Genomic DNA, 19,235 nt, shown 5'->3' with positions numbered 1-19,235 from the left:
CTTACAAATGGCCGTTTCGTAAACGTAACACAAGCAAATAAAAGTAGCTATTCAAAATCAGTGGCAATGTAGTTAAATATGCTGAAAACTTTTGATGAAAGCATTTCTTTTATCTTTTCACTTTTCTGGTATTGGGAGGGTATCGGAGACTCCGGCCCCGTGACACGGTACCTGCGAGGCCGTTAGTTCTGCCATATGTTTCGAAGTTCAAATCCTACTTAAGTAGTTGTTTCAGCGCCTCTCTCACCAATTCGAATTCACCACTCACCCTTACCATCACAAAGCGACGGAAAATATTGATTCATTGGTTTGGTGTGTAAAGTCCACTTTATGCACAGTAAGGCTAATCGAGACTGGACCTACAAGTTTAAAAGTGGGATCCGAACAACTTATGTGCCTCAACCGGTTATCGAACCTGGGATCCCTTGATTACAAGGCGACGACGGTACCTCTACGCCATTGGGGAGGTTCGAGCGCGACGAAAAATAGCCCTAGTACAAAGAGTATTACTTCTATTATTATTATTTCGTAACCATTATAACCATTTCGTAACTGTTATCAATATTTTAGGCTTATTATATTGCTTCACTGAGAGTGGAGGGAGCGTGTTGATGTGAATGTGTGTTTCTAAGTCTACCAGGCGACAAAGAAAGGGGGGTCATTCATCACCATTGTTTGTATCTGATGAATCGGCACCGAATTACTGATCTTTTTGCTTTCAGTAGTTTAGCAACTCTGCCGAAGAAACTTTGTGAGAATGTCGTTCGTTAGAATGAATCATAATCACTGCCGCGAACCCTTCGGAACTACGTCACCAGGTCATGTCTCAGTTGAGTTTTGATCGGTTGGCAGAGAGACGTGCTTCCAGAGAGGTTGTTCCAGAGAGCAGAATACTTCTTCTTGAGTAAGGTAATGTAAATTTCACCAGATTCAGGCCCGTACCCAGGGGGGGGGGGGCAATGGGCCATACCCCCCCCCCCCCTCGAGCCATGAAAAATGTTAATGCAAACCTATAAAAACCTACAAAAATACCATGGTCGATCTTAAGATTTCGCAAGAATTTCGATTTTCTTCTTTCATAAATGAATGTGTTGTTTCTGGAGAGAGGTCCAGAAGCCTGCAGTCTACTATATTTAGTAATTTTAGTTTTATAACCATTTATGCGAAGCTACTAAATGTTCCAATTTGGTCTGGACGGTTCACCATTTTTACTCCCTGTTCTGACTTTTTACGAACTGCAGTCTTCATGATATTTTTTTTTTCGGTTAATTCATATTCAGACATGTTCTTCATTTATAAGGATTATTCCATAGCGTTGGTTGTCACATTCAGGGGACTAATTCCCATGGCGATCTTGTTCAAATTTTTCCGAGGGTAAGAATGAATGAATAAATTAAAATTTCTGGGTGCGTTCCGAGGGTAAGAGTTTGTGTTATAACAACAAAGATAAGCAATTAGTTTTGATTTCAAACATAATTTACTAAAAATAATATCATAAACACAAAGAATGATGTCTGACTGTGTGTGAATGTTGCTTACATTTCTTGTAACACCGGTAACAGCATGGGGTTAAAACGTACTTCTACAGTCATAGATAAGAATTTAAAATTATATCAATTTGGTCGAATAAGGAATGGAGCTAGCTGTAGCTGCGAAGGGAGTCTTCACCCTAGGTCCCTGGAACACAGAAATTACATCGATCTGTTATTTCTCCTCCATTTCTCACCTCCTTTTGTCGGGAATAAAACATAGTACTTACATGTTAATTTAATAGGAAACTAATGTCTTAAAGTTTCTAATTTTTTTTTGTCCCTCCACCTAGTTATCTTTAATTTGCAATCGAGTTTGCAGATTTGAACAATAATACACACTGCTTCAATGAAGATGATGCTAACTTCTACAATGTCTAAGTATGACAGCTACATCAAGGTAGGGGTGGTGCAAGGATCTATTCTAGTCCTGGGCGCTGAAATCTCTAGCTACAACTCTGGTATGGAATGGAAATATTTCCTTTCGAGAGACCATTAATAGATTTACACCATTATAGAAACAACACAATAAAGGCATGGAAATTTAGTTATGATTTTTAATAAAAAGCAATAATTAAATAATATCTAACACTTATTAAAAACATTTCACCTATCTTCTAATTTCTTGACATTTTGAACCAGTTGTTAAAGGATTTATTTTGCTAGTTCATAAATGTAGCAAATTAATCTGTTTATATATTTATAACTATACATATATCAATTAATTAATGATAATTAATTATCAATCCTGGGTACGGGCCTGACCGGAACGTATAGGTCGTGTATGTAACTAAAACAACAATGATTGCATCTGAGAGTAAATCGCAAAGCGGGAAACGTTACTGTTGTGAAAGCCGATAATTTTGTATGAGCGTTTTCTTGTTAAATAACGTTAATGCGTTATACTTTTTTGTGCGTTTGAAGGCGACTAGTTTATGTGGTGTCGAACGGCTTTCACACAAACTGTTTTTGTATTTACCATCGAACTTGTCAACTAATGTCACATTGTTCTTTTCCATCATCAACACACGTTGTTCGTTTCAATCACCAACAAAGGCGCCCGCAGATTTTTTTTCCTCAGGGGGGCAGAGTGCTATTCAACGTCTTGCCATTCATTCGTAGGAATTTATATTTTACATTTTATTAGGCAGTTAGTGTTGTTATTATTTCGCAAATCATAAAATTGAAATTGAATTGAAAATAAGTTGGCGTTCTTTTCACGAGGCACAGATATCAGAGACTAGGCCCGTACACAGAATTTTTTTGAAGGAGTAGCCAGACCCGAAAATGTGTTTATATATCGTCGCGATTAGACAAACTTGGCAGGAAAGTAACGCATAATAACCTAATTCAATCAACCTCACAGCATTTCGGTTATAACCCCTCCCCCTCAAAAATCCTGGGTACGAACCGTGTAGCAACACATACAAACTAAGGACAAAACACGAATGTAAGACTAATATAAGTGTGAAATTTTATTGATTATTATTAATAATAGAAAGCAAGAATTAATATATATATATATATATTAATGTATTAGATTTTATTTAATTGTAGCTTTCTATTATTAATAATAATCACACGGTGTATAGTTTCATGCATTTTTGTTTACATTCAGTTTTCTTATACGAGCATTACTGAACAGCCATGATAATTCTATATTTAGAAAATAATATATATTTGTGAATTAAATGTTACGTATTAGCGATGATTAATAAAATAAAGAACATGTGTAAATGTGAGTTAACGAAGAAAAATTGACATTTTCGCAACACGACTGCAGTTCAACAAAATCGGGATAGGGATTAAAAGGAATGGATTGACCTAACTAGATCAGGACGTCAGGTAACCTTACATCAGTGGCTATAAAACTAAAACTACCCAATATTGTAGAATGCAGACTTCTGGCGTCAACATGCAAGGATAAAATAGAAATTTTTACAAATTTGAAAAATTGTCGATGTTATTTTCATAACTTTTCATAGGTTTACAATTAAATATTTCATAGTTCGAGGGTGGGGGGCATGGCCCCCATGGGTACGGGCCTGTCAGAGACAACTGAGCTGCTTCATGGTACCTCTGATTCGTTTTTTTACGTGCCGAAGGGTACTGTATTAAAAGGTCATTCAAAAGGAACTTCGTGAATTGTCAAGATCAGATCCTCACTTTCAAATTGGTTTAAGCAGCTCAAACTTAGTTTCTCTTTTTTAAAAAATAATGATTTGCATGAGGTGTAGCTTGTTACTTATTTCCAAATACTACTTATAATAACGTAAGGAATCCTTAATAAGTAGCGCTATTATCAAGAGCTCTTTATCAGTGTACTTGATGGAAAATGTGATGTGATACTCTCATTGATTCTGCTTATCGTTATACAGGGGTATCCGCATTTAAGGGATACATGGTACTCCTGTCGGTGTAATTAGCCATTCTTTGTCTTGGGCAGAAAAATACTGAATGATGTGATAGAGGAATTTAATTTAATGGTTTTGGATTTATGATTGTTCTTCTTTGTTGTAGATTTGGAAATGGAGGAAGTGACAAACATTAATATTGATAGCCTCAAGTCATGGGTGAAGCATTTTCAGCAGCACAGATATGATCCTACGACAAAAGTCACTGCATCTAGAATGTTGGATTATTTGCTTTCGTTTACAAAGGATGCTTCGCATCAGAAGTTGGTGAGTAAACATTTTTACAGAGTGTGGAAAAACAATTTCATCAACGGTTGGGTGCTGCAAGGTATCATCATAAATGTCCACTATTTATAATTCGGACTGAAATTCAAGACTGTTCCATCGAGTATCGAGCGTCATGCGATATAAACACTCACAAGAGACATGTGCGACAGATGTTGATGAAATAGACGACATAACAAATGCAAACATAATGCGTTCGCTGTCTCATTTCGAACACGCAGACTGTAATTTTATAATAATTTATAGGCCTCCCCAATGGCGCAGTGGTAGCGTCGTCGCCTTGTAATCAAGGGGTCCCGAGTTCGATACCCGGTGGAGGTATATAGTGGTTCGGATCCCACTTTAAACTTGTAAGTCCAGTCCCGATTAGCCTTACTGTGCATAAAGTGGACTTAAAACAACAATTCAATGAATAATTTATTTATTTGATACTTATACCTAAGGTATAAGGTAAATTAGCGCATTTGCTAACTTAGTTCGTTAAGTAATATGGGGGCAAAAAATCTTACTGAAAAGAAAATAATGGCGAAGGCTCTTACAATAATGAAAAACGTAATTTAAACATTGATTAATTCATTACTTTTATGTTTGTGTGGCTCCATGTTGAACAGTAATTTCGTTCCGTCCATGGGTTGCTCGTTCCCGCTGTGCTGGACTTCTAGTAACACCCGTTTCACCTCAACTCTTGACCTCTATGTACGTACAGTGGGATCCATGAGTATTACCGTGCAAATTTTCCATCAGCATGTTCGTGCACTTTATTTGGCCCAATAAGAGCTTCAAGAATTAAAAGCAAACTGAAAACAAACTGTTGACAACTTGTGCACCAGCGTACATAAAAATCCATCGCTTAAAAACACATAGGATGTAAGAGAAAAATTAATGAAAATAGTCACGGGCAATTTGCAGGGCAATGCTCGTGGTTGATTGATTTGCTTTATTTTACTTCGCTTTTTGTGCCAGTTTTGGCTAATTTGCAAAGATGGTGATGAGTGATGACATGATGAAATTGATAAATGGACACTCACAAACATCCATGCCGATGCCGGGATTCGAATCCGCGACCCCTGTGGCACCGTAGCGCGATGTGCTAACCACTCCGCCACGAGGACCGGCAGTAATAGCTACTCATGGATCCCATTGTAGTTTCAATATGTTTAGAACGGAGCGTTAAATAAAAGTTATTAACCGAAAACGTACTGTATAATAGCCAACCTAAAAGAATAACAAATTCTTAAGTGGTTATTTCCTTGCTCTGCAGTGCTGGATAAATTACTACGTTTATTGTTTTGCGTACACATATTTGAGTACGAACCCTATAGCCAAGCCCTCCTGGAGGCTTTGTTACGATCAAGAAATTTTGGTAAATTTTCGTGACTTTCATTTTTATTTTTGACAGCCGTCGTATAAATTCTTTAGGAGTTCTAATCTTTTTGTATGCATATTTTGTTCCTTGTTAAAATTGTAACGCAGTTTCTGCCGAGCGAAAAAGAACGCAAAGCAAGTTGAAGCTTGCATTCTTTTCTTTCTTATCAACAATGGGTTCTTTTTCGGTCGGCGCTGCGCGGTTTTGTAAGTAAATTTTGCTGCATTGTGTTTCTTGATATGCCTTTTTGGAAGGGGTAATTGTTAAAGCTAAAAATAACTTTCCATATGTCCAAATCTTTTGTTCAGGGAATAGAATTGCGCAATCCCGCGAGTATAAAAATACCAGCCGTTTCGCTGGCAAAATAATCAGTATATTCAGGAATCTTTAGGTGGTTAAATCGCTTGTCGAGGTCCAGGGCTGGGAGATACGGACTTTGTGTGGGGAGTGGCTGGTCAGCTCTCCCTTCCACAATGTCCGAGGTTTTTCGTAAGCCACCTTTCAGGATTAGTGCTGGTGAGCATGATCCTTAAAGGGGATTTAGCGGGCATATAAATAATTTGATTCATATATAAATATTTAATCTAAATAATTTAAAAATTGATATCATTCATAAATTTTAAATTCTGTTGGAGTTGTCACTGGTCAGTGTGGCTCCGATGTAAATTCAAGTTAAATAAAAGAGAGAGAGTGTGTATTAGGCTCATCAAAGATATACATCCTTCTCGTCAAGTTAATTTTTATTCTAAATCATTCGGAATTCTCCTGGTCAGGAGGTTCAATTAAATAAATTTGATTCTTTATTACTTTAATCCGAGAGCATACCTCTGGTCAGAGGATGCCTTTTAAATCTCATAGCTTATATAGTTTACATGTCCGTTTTAAACAGGGACGGCGACAGGGGTGGATGCCCACCCAAAAATTCCTGTGCCCACCCGATTGCCCACCCAATCAAATTCACTAAGTACATATACTTAGAGATATGTGAATGTTGCAATAAATAAGTGTATTCTGGCGTTCATTACATGTATATTTTACTAATGAAAATTATCTACATATATTAAAAATATTCACATATCATCATCCCATAAAAAGCTGATTTAACTTTGTCATTAGAAAGCAAAAGGAATTACTAGAGATCTTGAAACAAGAAAATTGTGACCAACTGAATACTTCTATGATTAGAAGCAGCTAGTGGACTTAGGAGGCGCAAAATTATGCAGGGTATGGTCAAAATTAGATCAGGGTTTAGGGTGAGCTTGAGGGCTGCCACTCCGCGCCTTCACTGGGGAAAAAAACTGCTTTGAAAAGTACCACATAATGAAAAAATTAGGTACTTCGGATGTGATGAAAAATGTAGAAAAACGTATAACTAACCACCTCATGTAGCTTGGCGAAATGTTATAACTGAAACTGTGGAGGGGATTGGGGTGGGTCTTAGTGTTGTAAGCTCCAGCTCTTCACATACTATATAAATCCCGGCCTGCGTATCATTAAAAAATCTCTAAATAAACAATTAAAAACCTTTGCGTTGCTTCCTCCAGCAACACAATAAATTATTGCGACTTTTTAATTAGGTCTACATTGAAATTCCAGACGCGTCTCTTATTTTATTTCATTACAATTTTTATATTTATATTTTACATACCTGTCATTTTCAAATATGTACATGGTATAGAAAATAACAACTTTGTATGCGTTCTATTAATAAATACTAATAAGAAGCAATTACAATAGCCACTACAATACCGAGGTATATTAATTTTGATGTAACAGTTATGTGGGTTTGGAAAAAGCAACAGAATTATTGAATTGATAATAGATGGCTAATTCTACTTAGAAATCCTAGTTCCACACATAAATTTTGCCTATCAGTTATGTAATCATGCCATTTTTTTTGTGATTAACTTACGTAGAAATAAAAGAAGGTGTTGGAAGGAAAGCTTTGTTTTGAGGGCGTCAGAGAACTAATCAATCACGCTGAGAATGGGTTAAACTTTTGAAGCATCAGAGGTTCAGCCAAAAAGGTCAACAGAATCTGTAGATGCAGATTAAGTAAAGAAAAAAGGCGTCACGAAGTATCCATTAGAAAATTTTGTTTGTTTGTTTTTAAATCCACTTTTATGATCAGATAGGCTAATAGAGACTGAACCTACAGTTTAAAGTGGAGTCCGAACCAGTGCGCATTGTGCTTCCACCAGGGGAGGGGGCAGTAGAAACCAGAACCTCTTCATTATAAGGCGACAACATTATGCCATTGGAGAAAAAATATACAGAAAGAACTCGCAGGGAACGTGTTATATTATCACCATAAAAGATGCGTTCATTTAAGAGGGTGTATTGCCAGAAACATATATTTGATACTTTCGGAAAACAACGTTATTGTTCACGAAGTTAGCTGCCTTGATCCAAGAATGAAACAATGTGGAATTGAAACTACCACCTCAACTTGCGAAGGGGTATGAACTTATGAAACTCCACTTTTGGAAGAGTAAGTTGTTGCTGATTCGACTGATGTGTTCTATGTGAAGTCACTTTTCTGCTATTTTGGCTAATGGAGACAATGAGGTTCAATGGTGATTAGGTGAAAGTGACAAGGGGGGGGGGGCAAATACACGCAGACACGCAGACACTGAAAATATTATTTTGACTTTGGTTCCAGGCGCCGGAGAATCGTTCGCCTGCAAGATTAAAGTTTCCAGGGTAAACTGCTCAGGATAGAGGTTGACATTTGAGCGCTTTCGAAAAGGTCACGCCATACAACCCAAGTCGTCTGTGATAAAGAGATGAATTACCGGGCATGGGGATCAAATTCGATTAATTCATTGTGTCCAAAATCACATTCTACAAAATGTAAATTATTTGTTACCTCAGTGCATGTGTTCATCTAACCATACGTGCGTTACTTCTCCCGCATGAGTAACGAAGACTTTCTTCAGAAAACGAATTACAACTAACAGATTTTTCAATGTTACTTGATTATTACTTTTGGGCGATATTTTGTCAAAATAGCCTTTCATAAGCCTGGGGATACTTTATGAAGAATGAACAAAGAATTGTTTTTTTCCGTGTGTGTGTGTGTGTTTACATTCCCAATAAGACATTAATTTTAATCCAAATATCCAGTGGCGGCGATTTGTAGGAGCGAGAGGGGAGTCCCCCCGCCACATATTCCCACTTGTTGCACCCGCACTATGGCCTCTTAAGGCTAAGACTTTTCTACCAAAAAAGTAAACTGTCCTTGCCCCCAAGTTTTGGCACCCGATAGCCGTTACTGCAAACATTCAGATACATTTGTCAGTTGTAAAAACCTTGTAAGCCAAGAAAAGTGATAATTAACCCCCAGGTTTCAGTCAAAAACTCATATGATGAAAATAATATGATCAGGAACATGCATTTAAATTACGAAAAAGTAATTTAATCCTTCACCATTGTCTACCATTACAATTTCTATCCCTGTCGCCTAATATATAAAGTGGAGTAGGTACGTGCCTTGTATTTTTGCACTTGAAGGACAAAATGTGACGCAACCAATTCACATTTATTTCACTACATTGACATGAAGGAAAGAATGTGATTAGAATGTATGGCTGCACACACACAAACACTTACCTTGAAATAATTGTCCATGGGAGACAGAGATGTGAAACAAGATGCGAGAATAGATTAGAAAAGAAAGAGGGAAGACACACACATACATGTGATGTGTGTGTGCATGGCAGTTAAGAGAAACATTTGAAGAATGGAACGACAGAAAATGAAAGGGAGAAAGAGGTAACAAGCTGAGAAAGAAAGATATAAGAAGGCATTATGGAGTAAAACAGAAAAGATGAAAAAGAAAGGGAAAAGAAGTGAAGGAAAATCGGGAGTGTAAGAGAGAAGGGGATACATATGCATGTATGTCATGCATATATGTGTCTTACCCTATATGGCCTTACATTTATACGTGCCCACCCTAATATATCAATATACAGCTTCTGCCCACCCAGTCGAAAATTTCTGGCGCCGCCCCTGGTTTTAAAGTCTGAGTATCCGGAACGTTAAGGTAAGTTTATAGGTTCTCTTATTTAGGTTTATATTAGATGTAATTTTGAAACAGCTATAATAGGTGACAGGTCGAATATAAGTTTTTCTAGAAATCATTTATGTAAAAGTCTATGGTTTTGCTTTTGTAATGTGAGTAGCCAACGGCGTTGAAAAGGGTAGACATAGATTCCCCTATTATGTTAAGGAATTCCACGTGGACATTTGTAATTTGTGGCCGAGATATGGCATTGATAAAGGGTAGAGAAAGGCTCCCCATATATTTTAATTATGAATGTTTTTAGAGGTTGACCCTGAAGATGGTAGTTTACCTCATGAGTTCTATAGAACATAATATACATGTGAAAATATGACAAAAGCACGAATAGGAATTTACGGATAGGTGTTAATCAAATTTTTCTTTTGTCTTGGTTACAAGTAATTTTGTCGACCATTAGAAAGTGAATAATTTGTCACCCGTTTATTGCAACCAAGTTACAGCTATGTTAGATCTTTGATGGGATTTGGACATGTAATATAAGAGAGTGCTCTCTGGGTGTTATGTTTACTCAGTAGAAAGTTTTTACTATATTATGGAAGTCGTTATGATCTAAATTTTATTTTGGCATTGTCGTAGTTTTTTCTTTTGATCAGAAGTTTGTATATTTTTCTTTTAATTTAATTATGTTGGGAACTGTAAAAACTTTGATTAAGGTTTAAACAGAGAACTTTCTCTCATGTCGATTTTGGAATGCTTATTGGAAATTTTGAGAAGAAAATAAATTCTGTAATCGTTAATGGGTATTTCCTTCAGAGTAAATTTGGTTGATGAGTACAAATTAACTGGCATCCTTTTGGTTTGATGAGGTGTCTTGCCGTTACTGGTCAGTGAGGCGGAGGCTTTATCGATCCACATGATGTCAGTTTCGATTATGCTTATTTCGCTCGTGACTCGCATGTGTGTCCTCACTGGTCAGTAGGATGCGGGTGCGATCACGATGGAAATTTAAGCGTAAGAATGGTTACCTTACTTTAGAGTTCTTAGATAAGTAAGCATACATTATTCTTTTATTATTATTATTATTATTCAAAAGCAGACCCTTACCCGAACTCTGAGATGCGGACTCTCATGACCCGCAGGTACTGAGCTTAGTCGAGGCATATAACAGAAAGAGAAATTGTAGGCATCGAGGCCCGGTCTTGGTTTTTCGAGGGGACCGAGCCGGTGTGTCGTGTGCCTGGCGACGGGGTGACGGCCTTATTTGTTGCAAGTGGCGCCCAACGTGGGGCCGTATTGTTACAAGTGACGGCGTTAATTGTTGCAGCTTGCTCATCACCGACTGCTTCTTCCCTTCACCGCGAGGTTTTGTGGTTTATAAATCTAGCACTGCTGTGAGCAAAAACATAAATAATACATGACAGAGAAGCACAGTTTTGTACAGTGAACTTTATCAGTTATCACAAATCTGAAGTTTTCTTTCTTTTGTGGGCCTACATTCAGGCATAGGAGATATTCAGGAAGACAATTTTTCATTGGTTTTTTTTTATGTCTTGTTCTTGCATTGTTACAATTGGAATTTCTGATCTCTTAACTTTCTCTACAAGTATGGTAAATGTCTAGTAGGTGTTTATTTTTGTCCTTTTTTGTAATCATCCTTGAACCTCATCATCATAATTGATCTGAGATCCTCACATTTAAAGAAAAAACACAGGAGGCAACTTCTTCCTCGCTTGAGGGTGGGCCAGATCTCGAAGGAAGAAGGGTAACTGGTCATTTGTGCCGAAAGTTGTGCTTGCAGCGGAACTTGAAATTCACGGAGAGAAAAGAGACAACGTGGCTTCAGTCCCGTAGACTGCTCGCAGCTTCCAGTTGGAGACAGGCTATGACCCAGTGCCTATGTTTCAGCTCTCAGAAACATCCATATAATGAGGTAGAAAAACAATGCTAAAATCGAACCTTGGCATTGGCATTCTGTGCCAATGCTCAACCACTGAGTTACTAAATCAACTTCTGGCCTCCTCGCGATTTCGACAACTTGGTTCTCTGTATACGTTCATAATGTTCATTCCAGGTACACTGCAACATCTCTTCTCATTGCTTCAGCTTAACTAGATCTCGACTGTGGGGAGACACCATTACTGTTCACATGTCCAAGGGTGTCAAATAGTAAAGAGAAGTTGGAATATACCTGAAATCGGCATTTAACGTATACAGAGATATAAGTTCTGGAAATTGCGGAGAGGGGAGAGATTGGCTTGGTAGCTCAGTTGTAGGGCATGGGCATGGAATGCTAAGAAGACCTGGCTTCAATCTCGGGTTGAATCATAATTTACACGTAGCTTTTTCAGCAAGTTATAAGTTATTCGTAATGTAGTTTAATTTTTTTATAATAAACCAATCATCAGGGGAAAACGTTTTGTCCGCGGCTTATGTGATAACTTGCCTGGCCTCTTCATTCATTGCCATACGTAAGGGGAGGGTTTAATGGATACAAATCTCTTCTGTTCGTTTAGTAAACATTTTTCACTAATTGTGTAATAAAATAAACAACGCTTCAAAATTAATCAAAATAAAAGCCTTAACTGTAACAAAATTAAATCTAAAAACAACATTGTTTTCAATTTATGTATATTTGTCTAATATTTACATTCAGATTGTTCAGAGAGAAACTTTTATAATTTAATTTATTTTTTTAATTTGGTTATAATTTAAAATGGTTTACTAATAATAAATAAATAGAAACAAATAAATTATAACTATTAAAATGTACCATTCTTGGGCTGGAGTCAGTTGAACTACAATCATTACTTCTGTGTGTGTGTATATGACAATTTTCATTCCACTGTTATTCTCTCAAATTCAGTTTTATCTTTTGGTGTGAACTGAAATGTAAACACATGTACTTTTGTTGCGTTTCAGGAAGAGCTACAAATACGTTGCCGAGATGTTTTTCAAATAATTCTTGACACCAGCAGAATTTTAAATGTGGATATTAGGGAATTTAAGAATACTTTCTTCGATGAACATAAATGTGAGGTAATGTAGTATCTATTTAATTTTGAAAATAATTGCTTTTTTTATCTTTCTTTGATGCCTTTGCTTTCTCTTACGAATTATGCCTTCTTTCTAGTAACGTTTTGCTCATTAAGGCAGGAGTTGGGCCAGAATATTTTGACCAGGTGGGCAAGCTATATATTGTTAAATGAAGGTGTACAGGAATACATGATATTGATTCTAAAGGGTACTATCTTTCTTTAATATAGAATAGAATCGCTTTTATTGAGCGGGGGTGTGTCGGCCTAGCGGGCCGCTTTTTCAACAAACCCTTGTCAAATATATATTACAATTAACACTTTGCACTTTCTTAAAAATACTATTACAGTAGAAAAATAAAACACATACTTATAATGTAAACAATATACTGATCATACAGAGTTAAATCTAAAATCACAATGTTTTCCAAAAGAAAAATTAATGAAAGTAGCAACTGCGACTCTGTGCCAAGTTGTGATATACACAAGATATAACTACTGTTGGAATGTGGGGGTAGCGTAAAAGTAAGACCTCAATGAGAAAAATCTTACTCGCCTTCATGTTCTCTATAAACTTTGAAAGGTTAGTGTTGCACAGTGACACACTGCATGTAGAATATTTTTATTTACATTTGCTACCTTTCTCTTCCTAATGGTAAGTTTAGCTTGTGAACATTTATATATAAGAATTTGAGCTAAAGTTACATGTACCTTCCTTTTCAGATTGAACGATATGTTCATCCAATGAAAGACCATATAGAAATTCTCGAGTTCACTTTTACGACTTGTAAGAATACAAAATTGAAGCCAACCAGTGAATAGAATGAAGGTAAGTTTTATTTTATTTACTTAAGTACAGTCATGGACACTGTTGGGTTGTAACAACCCTATTGAAGAAGCACTGAAGCAAGTCTTCGATGTCGGACCACCAAGCGCCTTGTGGGTAGACAACCCAACCTGCATTACAATTCTGCTGCTTGTATACCAATCCCGGGTATGCATCTTAGTAAATTGAGCATGATGCCAAAGAGAAATACGAGATGAAGATTGTCGGACGTAATGTCTCGTGTTCTCGACATGGAATAATACTCGGTTCACGTTATGTTCCTTTATTTAATGTTGTTTGGGAACGAACCTGACGGACTGGGTTTATATTTTCACTCCTTGAATTACCCTAAGTTCTATATTTTACAATTATATTAATGCTTTGAACGAAAATAATACCTAGAACAACATCCAACACACCTTCACACCACTCTTCTCACACACATGCACGTGAAAACACACACGCAAAGCTAAGTTTTAACTTCCAAGTACAGCGCCTAGAATAACGTAGTGTGGAAAACGGCATGGTTTTGCTCTCTCTCGCTGGTTCCACTCGAAAATGAAATCCGCTAGAGGCGCTGGTGTTGACACCGGGGTACAGCGCTCGACTGCTTATAATGGAAGTAAATGGGGTTTTTGCTGCACAGTCTGATTCTTTTCTTTGTAACATTTCTTTACATCAGAAAATTGTTATGATATTTGGTACAGTAGTCGCGAAAATATTAAAGAATATTATGAACCGTCTATCATGACCTGTCCTTGAGTTTTTTATTAACAATACGGAAGAAAACATAGGTATGGATTGTAACATGTAACATGACAATTGCTGCGAGAATTAGTATTGTGTATGCATTATCCTGAAAGGTTCATTAATATTGTCATTGTCACAAATATTATTTTTATGGAAATTCACACAGACAATACTCGTTTATTTTAATTAATTAATTAATTTATTTTATTATTAATTAATTTAATTAATTTGCGGTTTATTTTCATCAAGTACAAGGTAGACATTTTACAGCCAAGTCACGAGTAAAAATGCACAGTCCTTAACACCAAAGTTCTACTTACCAATCGACACGAATGTAAAGCAATTTGTTGATAGAGATGACAAGGTACATCGTAATCGGCTATTTCAACTCCATGGAATATGAAATTAAATTCTTTCGAATATCTGCATTTCGGGTAAATGACTTCATAATATGTACGCCACGAAAATTTTTTTCCCCTTCATGACACTATTTCAATTTTATTAGTATACAAAAATAAACTTGTGTACACAATCCAACGTTTGACGTCCAGCCTCACATGCGATATGTTGATGCTCGTGTTGCGTTGCACATAAAACGTATTTATGTTACTTTTCTGTGTAAATTAATACCATTTCGTGACTGCAAATCACTCCACAAATATAACTGTTTCCATCAATTCACTTACCGCCTTTCTAGAGAAACAAATCTACACAATATATTCCAAAAACTAACTAAGCCGCATTACTTTCATAACAAAATTAGCCGCTGTGTCGATCGCACTGCCATCTACTTGTCATCGTCTCGGGGAACCAGTTTCTTGGGTCGTTTTCCACACTACGTTATTCAAGGCGCTGTACTTCCAAGTAAATGTCCAAAACGGAGAAGCACGATGTGCGAAACATGGCCCATTTCACAGAAAGAATGCGTCTATTTTTGACATACGATGGTTTCTGTTAATAGACAATGAAACAATTATCAGAGAAATTAAGATGCATTTGCTTTTTTCAGGTGTTGAGGAACGAAACAGACTGACTGGATAAAAGAAAATGTAGTGTTGCTGATAGAGTGTTGGTTAGCGTGCAGATCTTTCATCAGCGAGGCCTGGGTTCGATCCCCACCATGGGCATTTTTTTATTATTTTCTAGCAGTGAGGAAGTATATTATATTGTTTTCTAGTCATTTTGACGAAAGGATACACATCAAATTTGATTTTTAATCTGTCATTTCATTCTTCTAATAGGTTCTCTATCACAAGAGGATATAGAGATTCTCTATCTAGGCAAAGGATACCTTCTCAATGGTTCCGTAGCTACGATTCTCCAATCCCCTCCTCCACTTGTTTTATTTATTTACTTTCTTCATATCTACTCACGAAATACCATGAATCTAACGAAAACACGCAGATATAGTTAGAACAAGAAACACATCTCGCATCGAAGGTTCCAGGGTGTACCTAGGTATATTTATCATCTTCGTCTAAAATTAATTCCTCACTATTCCCGTGATTAACCTAGGGAGAGACCAAAGCTACTCAAATAACAAAAGTACAGAAAATGCAAGACACACCTGCCTAGGCATGTTATACCTTGGGAATTATCAATCTGAAAATAAACTTACGTCAGTCGACTACTTGCAAAAGAGTTTCGTGTTGTTTGTTTCAAGTGTTGGTTATCGTGTCGGACTAGCATGCGCGCAACCTGAGTTCGAGCCCAGCGGAAGGTAACTTTTTTTTGTCTAATTTCATCCAACCTTATTTATAAAACTGAGGTTTCTTCAAAACCTTTTGAATTACATGCCTTTTCGTATGTTGGTAATCTGAAAGCAGCAAAGATGAAAATTTGTTGTTCCGAAGCGACGATGTATTTGTGTATGTTTTGAAAAAACACAGTTATTTATTAGTGAAAAGCATGCAGACACATTATCATTGAAATCGCTTCCTAGTTGTTAGTGCTAAAGTGGCAGTAGCTACATTCTGTCAACACACACCAACTTTCACGTTAACCATAAAATGATTACCTTTCCACGTTTCAAAATAGTGAGTGCTGTCTAAGTAAATACTTTGACATTTGCGTTTCCATTTTCGAAGCCAAAGTAATACGATCTTTTTCCCCAGCAAATGACATTGAAACTATTAATAACTGTTTTTGCAATGTGATATTGATATCATATATCGAAAGAATAAAAATGGAGAATTTCGATTAAGCCAACTTATAAATGATAGTCACATGGAAAATAAATCAGTGATCACATGAAATTTTGAAATGTCTGTTTAGTTTGTCATCCTTTCAGAGGTCTTCCATTATTTCTTTTCAGAGAAAAATCCACTGAGAATATTTACTGCTAAATGTTGGAAGAATTTAAGTTCAATCATTAATGTGTTTTACCTAGTAAGCCATATGAACCAAACAAATATAATATGATGTCATTTGTATGTATTGCTACTAGTATAAGCCCAATATAATTCAATTTTCATTAAGTTTTCCTTTTTTATTTGTTAATTTTCTTAAATGTTTAATTTTTAATCTTTTAAAATAAAAGTATTTCATAATAGTTCATGCAAAAGGTATAGACATTTTGTGTATTATAAGAGTTACCTCATCGTATTATGTCATTACATTTTATACAAGAAGTGGCAAGAAAGTATAACGTAAGCAGGATGTGGATGTTCATCCTTGAAGTATAGTTGTTACTTACATTTGAATCACGCAAATATAATATGAAGTCATCGTATGTATTGTTACTATAAGCTTAATACATTTTAGCGTTTTTGTATTTTTGTGTATTATAAGAGTAAGTTTATGAGTGGCAATTACCTTATCGTATTATGTTAGCAAGAATATACAAAGTAAGCAGTTCGGATATACGTACATCCTTGAAGCATAGTTGTTACTTACATTTCATGGTCTCCATTATTGTGAAGTGCATATGTTTGTAAATAAGTATTATATCATATATCTGAAATTTTATCAAAAACTATATTCATTGTTTTAGTTATTGTATTGGATAATATTGTACTAAATTTTACCTGATGAAGAATATAAAATAAAAGTTTCATGCTGTTACTACCAAAATGTGTGTGTATAAATTTTAATGATTATTCGAATATCCAAGTAGAAGACAATTGATAATGAAGTTTGCTTTCAACGTACATTTGGAAATTAGTTTATTTATTTATTTTTTATTGTATAAATATTTCATCAGTTCCACTCCCTATGCTGTCTGTTTCTCCATCATCTCTTTATTTTTCAAGCAGTACGAGGACTAGAGCGGTTCCGCACCGCGGCTCAGCTGTTAAGGTTTGGGCTCGGGCTACGAGGCAAGCGCTGTTCGAGTCCTGAGAATTCGGCCAGTATATGGAGGAAATTGTAAGGAAATTGGAGAGCTACGAGTGAGTAGCGGAACCCGGTCGTGTAAAACCTACAACAATGACTCGCGGTTCATCGCACTGACCACACGTCACCCCGTAACCGTTCGTCCGCCTCTGCTAAGGCATGCGGGAGTGAGGCCAGCAGTCAGTGGGAAATTTAACTAGCTACACTTTCTTGAAATTGTAACATTTGTTCGGTTTTATAAGTCTGTATAATCAGTTTATTCTATTGTGGTAACGCCTAAGAGACCAAGCAGGTTGAGTGATCGATTCATGATATCCAGTTTCAAGTCCTAGCTGAGCATAGATGTTCCGTGGCATATGGCTTTACAATTTCATGTAATTATACACATGTGCACCCTCAGTGTTACAGTTAGCCTAAAGAGGCAGAAAATGACAAAAATATGATAAATGAAGTACAGATTAAACTGTTATGTTCCTTCTCCTAGTTTAGGGTTAATACAAGCATTTAAGCGCGTTTTATGCTGTAACGTTTCGCGAGCCGTTCTTTCATCAGACATTTATTTGTTGTTTGCTTAATGTTTCAGCTATAAATATCGGATAAATTTACCAGAAAATAAACAATTATCCAATGAATCTTGTCAATAATGTTATGCTGCTGGAGCCTGACAACTGAAGTGAAATTACTTTTTTTTTCAAACCTTAATTTTAAATCCTACATATCGTCAGATAGTACAAAATATATTTTCACTACAAAGTTTCTTTCTCTTTTCGATTGGATCAAAAGTGCAACTCCACTTGTGAAAAAGATAACTCTATCGTGAGTCTATATTGCCATCCTCATTTAATTTTTTCCAGTGCTCTTTTGAATCAATTAAGTCTTATATTTGAAAGAGTTAAACAGTCGCCAAGAGGACTGATGGCGACATTCATGTCGAAACAGGCACGTATCCAGAGGGGGGGCTCAGGGGGCTCGAGCCCCCTCCGAAATTTTTCGATTTACACTAGATAAAATGAGGTTTTTGGCTTGTGTGTGTGAAATAAAATATTGTGATTATAATTTAAGGAGAAATATAATTATCGAGGAAAGGCGGAGAATGTTCTAGAACCCTGAAGGATAACCCTGTTATTGATAATATAGTATGTAAACTTTTCTTGCTCTTTCGGTGTTGTCGCAACGAACTTGAGCATTATATAAAGATTTGTCAGCATTTGGAAGTTGCACAACAAAGCACTGTTGAAGGTAGCGCCATGAGTCAGGCGATTCGTTGCATTACTACAAAAAAAAAAAAGTGCGGAACATTCCAGAATATAATATGGATATAAATACGCGGATTCAATTTCACAGTTGGTCTGTAGCTACAACAGAATAATTCAATAAGACTTCACAATTAAGTGTGACAGTCGATTAGTGATCAGTCAGTGTCCATTGACAGTTTTATAAGATGTAGAGATTCGGGGGGAGGAGGGGGGGAAGAGGACTAGTGACACATTTTCCTGGAAAGTGCTGAAGTCTACCACTATTAGTACAAGTTCGGGTCCAAAGCTGAAGACATTGCCGACAGTGTAGTGCTAGTTTCAGGTCATGAGCCGAAGAAATTGAAGGTCTCTAAAGTAAATATATCAGCAGTAATGGGCATTGGAGAATCATTAAAAAAAAAAAAAAAAAAAAAAAGGAGA

The 19,235-nt window shown here is 36.4% G+C and overlaps 1 protein-coding gene across 1 annotated transcript; it reads left to right on the top strand.

Moving 5' to 3' along the window:
• The first annotated feature begins 790 nt into the window (after nt 1-790).
• LOC145990582 (uncharacterized) lies at nt 791-16,622 on the top strand. The gene is made up of 5 exons (XM_083126260.1): nt 791-909; nt 4,050-4,210; nt 12,538-12,654; nt 13,374-13,479; nt 16,541-16,622. Exons 2-4 carry the CDS (start codon nt 4,058-4,060, stop codon nt 13,470-13,472), a joined length of 369 nt encoding a protein of 122 aa, XP_082982386.1. The 5' UTR covers nt 791-909; nt 4,050-4,057; the 3' UTR covers nt 13,473-13,479; nt 16,541-16,622.
• Nucleotides 16,623-19,235: the final 2,613 nt, after the last annotated feature.

The sequence above is a fragment of the Lepisma saccharinum genome, chromosome 1, assembly GCF_977018435.1.
Source record: "Lepisma saccharinum chromosome 1, izLepSacc3.1, whole genome shotgun sequence".
Lineage (NCBI taxonomy): Eukaryota > Metazoa > Arthropoda > Insecta > Zygentoma > Lepismatidae > Lepisma > Lepisma saccharinum.
This window is presented reverse-complemented; position numbering and strand designations above follow the sequence as displayed.

Coding starts and splice junctions, on each gene's coding strand:
- LOC145990582 (XM_083126260.1), top strand. CDS start 4,058: ATGGAGGAAGTGACAAACATTAATATTGATAGCCTCAAGTCATGGGTG. Junction 4,211..12,537: donor ATGCTTCGCATCAGAAGTTG/GTGAGTAAACAT, acceptor GTTGCGTTTCAG/GAAGAGCTACAAATACGTTG. Junction 12,655..13,373: donor TCGATGAACATAAATGTGAG/GTAATGTAGTAT, acceptor CTTCCTTTTCAG/ATTGAACGATATGTTCATCC.